At 36.3% G+C, this 3412-nt stretch overlaps 1 protein-coding gene across 1 annotated transcript; it reads left to right on the top strand.

The window, feature by feature from the left end:
* The first annotated feature begins 806 nt into the window (after positions 1-806).
* LOC145058123 (akuammiline synthase 1-like) lies at positions 807-2174 on the top strand. Its single transcript, XM_079006040.1, has one exon. The coding sequence runs from the start codon at positions 807-809 to the stop codon at positions 2172-2174; it is 1368 nt and encodes a 455-aa protein (XP_078862166.1).
* The last annotated feature ends 1238 nt before the right edge of the window (positions 2175-3412 follow it).

Here is a 3412-nt window from a genome sequence, read left to right on the forward strand (position 1 = left end):
ATGTTGGAAAAAATAAAATAATTTTGACTTCATATGAGTCAGTGTCTGAATTTTAAAAACCGATTTCGGTTTTTAACCAGTTTTTTGTGAAACCAAACCGGGACTGGTTTTTGTATAAGTAGATAAGTGCTAGCCGAACCGTTTTATTAAATTCGGTTCTGGTTCTGTTTCGGGTTCCGGTGGGTTCTAATGCTCATCCTTAATATTGAAGTTTTGAGTGTGGCAGAAAAGAAGATAAATGTTTGTATTTATTTTGGTTGAAAATTTGTAAAAAACTTGAATTTTTGGTAAAAAAAAATGAATATTTTTTTAAAAGTGATAATAATTTTTTTTTTTTTTTTGTAAAATGAATAGTCTCTCTCCCCTACAAAGACGAGTTAAGCAGTGTGCTTGCCGAACTCAACTCATGCGGAGGGGATGCCGAGTCCACTCCAAGTACCCTTAATGAATTCACAAACATCAACGAAGACATATCATTTTCTTATGCATCAGCTTGCATTTTAACATGTAGTATTCTCAAGAGATCAAGCGGCGGTAGATTCCAATCCGCAGAGTTTTCTTGTTTTCAATTTTCTGTCTTTTCGTCACTTTTCTCTATTGAATCTTCTTTTACGGCCTCCGCAATCGGTCGCATCTAAAGCTATATAGTTCTTTATATTTTTTTCAAGAATTTATGGTGGCAAAATCAAACTTTCAATCCTAAAAAAAAATATTTCGGTCATCCTAGATCCGCCCTCAATATGGCTATATATGGCATGATAATTTACAAGGATAATATCATCAAAAACCCTTTACTTTTCACAAAGATGACGATGATAAGCAGCCTGATAAGATTTGGTAGAAGGCAGCTTCACACAATCGTCTCTAAAGAAATCATCAAACCCTCTTCTCCGACCCCATCTCACCTCAAAACTTACAATCTTTCGTTGCTTGATCAGATGTCTGTCAACACATTTATGCCGATGGTTACCTTCTACCCAAACACCGGCATTGATCGTACTTCTCATGATAAAACGATTGACTTGAAGAACTCATTATCTCAAACATTAACAAAGTATTACCCTTTTGCTGGTAGGCATGCAAAAGTTGCACCAGCATGTGTTGATTGCAACGATGAAGGAGCTGAGTTTCTTGAAGCATCTGTCGATAGAACACTATCGGATTTCCTTCAGAACTCGCAGCATGAAGATCTTGACCAGTTCTTTCCACATGGTCTAGTAAATGACAAGTCAAACCGTGGAGATGATGATGATCTTGAAAGTGACAAAGTGACACCACTAGCAGTTCAGGTCAACCATTTTGAATGTGGAGGAGTAGCAGTGGCAGTGTCGTTGTCCCATAAAATAGCAGACGCATGCAGTTTGGCCACTTTAATAAATGATTGGGCTAAAATGACAAGGTTTTGCTCCGGAGTGGAGAAACATGAATCTCCCATAATCGACCCTCTGTTTATATCGCTTGAATACATGAACATAAATTATGAAGGATTGTCCCTTGAAAGATCGAACGACTGTGTCACTAAGAGTTTCATGTTTCCAAATTCAAAGATAAACGACCTGAAACTCAAGGTGAAAACCATGACTGCAGAATCTGGAAATCCCATCACGAACCCTACCCGTGTTGAAGTTTTGAATTGGCTACTTTATAAGTGTGCTGTGAAAGCAGCTATGAAAAATAATACTTCAGGCTCTTTCAAACCGACTGGTGTTAGTCATTTAACGAACATAAGAAGTAAAATGATGGAGCCATTGCCTGAAAACAGCATGGGAAATCTCTTCATGATAGGTGATATTGTAACAAATAACGAAAGTGAAATGAAGCCAGAGACATTCATCGGTGAGTTCAAGATGAAAAAGATGGAATTCCAAAGTCTACCGAATATTGCAACCACCTTTGGTCTGATTTCGCAAATGTGTTCGAAACCTGCTTTAGAAGAGCACCAAAGAAAACTTAGTGTCAGCTATATTTGTACAAGCTTGTGTAGGTATCCTGCATATGAGATTGATTTTGGGTGGGGAAAGCCAATAAAAGTAGCCATTGCCGGAGATCTAAGGAAGAATAGCTTTATTCTGATGGATTCTCCAAACGGAGATGGTATTGAAGCATTCGTGTGTTTGGGAAAGCAAGACATGGAGATTATTCAAAGTGACCCTGAGCTTCTTGCCTTTCTCTAGTTTCTCTTATAGCTTTTAAGCCATATTTCCCAATGTAATAAAACTCTTTCATCCGTGTTGCCCTCCCTCCTTAAGGTCGAGGGCTTAAAGAAACAATTAATGATAAATTAGATTTGTTGTTCAAAACAAAATAAGCCCCTTTCTAAATTTAAAGGCATTAACTCATTTGTGCGAATATTAAAAAAACAACTAAAATTTCTTTTTCTTTTTAAATATCTTTCGGTTCGCAAGTACATTCGCAACAACTACAGGAAATAGACATCAAGCCCGTCATAAAGGGTTTGTCGGCCCTATTAATATACTTCAATAAGGTACATTGTCCTATGAATGAAAAACCAACCAAAATTGAAACATCATCTTAGGCTCACTTCACTAAGCCTTCATTAAAAACTCCTTACCACTCCTCTTGGCTACTTAAGGACATGTGCTATAATTATCTCGCTATTTCCTTGACGAGAGGAAAGAGAAAACAAGTGGTTCTATTAGATTAATTCTGCTTTAAATGTTTGTAACTTTATCTTTAACAACTTGTCCATTTTTTATAATTTATTTTATTTAAATAGTCAAATAAAAATTTATTTGATTTTTTTAAAAAATGTTTACCTTTTAACCACATCACCACTCCATATCATCATATTATGCTTACATTTCTATAAAAACATTATGTGACAATATTTTAACACATGCTCTGATAGAGAACAGGTCAAATATTAACATAGGGCAAACATGGAGGGACCTGGTTGTAATGTTTATTACTTTATGTTTTACACGTCACTCTAGAATCATCGTTTGTTAGGTTAAATAACATGAGTCATAGCAGTAGTGGGATTCATTCGGTATTTTGCATTTTTATTTTGAGGCTTCGGCATTAGCTTGGGCAGGAGGTCATCTCTTTGAGATCCTCTCTGATTTAGGTCAGGAAGAACAATCATTTGATTAACTTTGCTGAATTGTTATTCTATTATTTCCCCGTGAAGTTCATAATAATCAAGCATTCAATTTCTGTTCTTCATTTTATGGTGTAATTCCTAGAGTTAGGGCTTTTTAGCCTCTTTAGAGGATGGTTTTATTGAGTAATTGGTCCCTTCTCGTGTTGGTGCTGTAGATCTAGACCCAAAGAGGTCCAGAGACCCTTTTCCCTTGAGCTTTATGAGTGTTAATGGGGGGTTATGAGCTTTGGATGTCATTTTAGTGGTCATATCTTCAAATAAGGCCTTTAAGCCTTTGCATGAGCACCA

Source organism: Lactuca serriola, chromosome 6, assembly GCF_051521515.1.
Source record: "Lactuca serriola cultivar US96UC23 chromosome 6, Lser_US96UC23_V15, whole genome shotgun sequence".
NCBI lineage: Eukaryota > Viridiplantae > Streptophyta > Magnoliopsida > Asterales > Asteraceae > Lactuca > Lactuca serriola.

What these genes read in the sequence shown, in the direction of transcription:
- LOC145058123 (XM_079006040.1), top strand. Translation starts at nt 807, where the DNA reads ATGACGATGATAAGCAGCCTGATAAGATTTGGTAGAAGGCAGCTTCAC.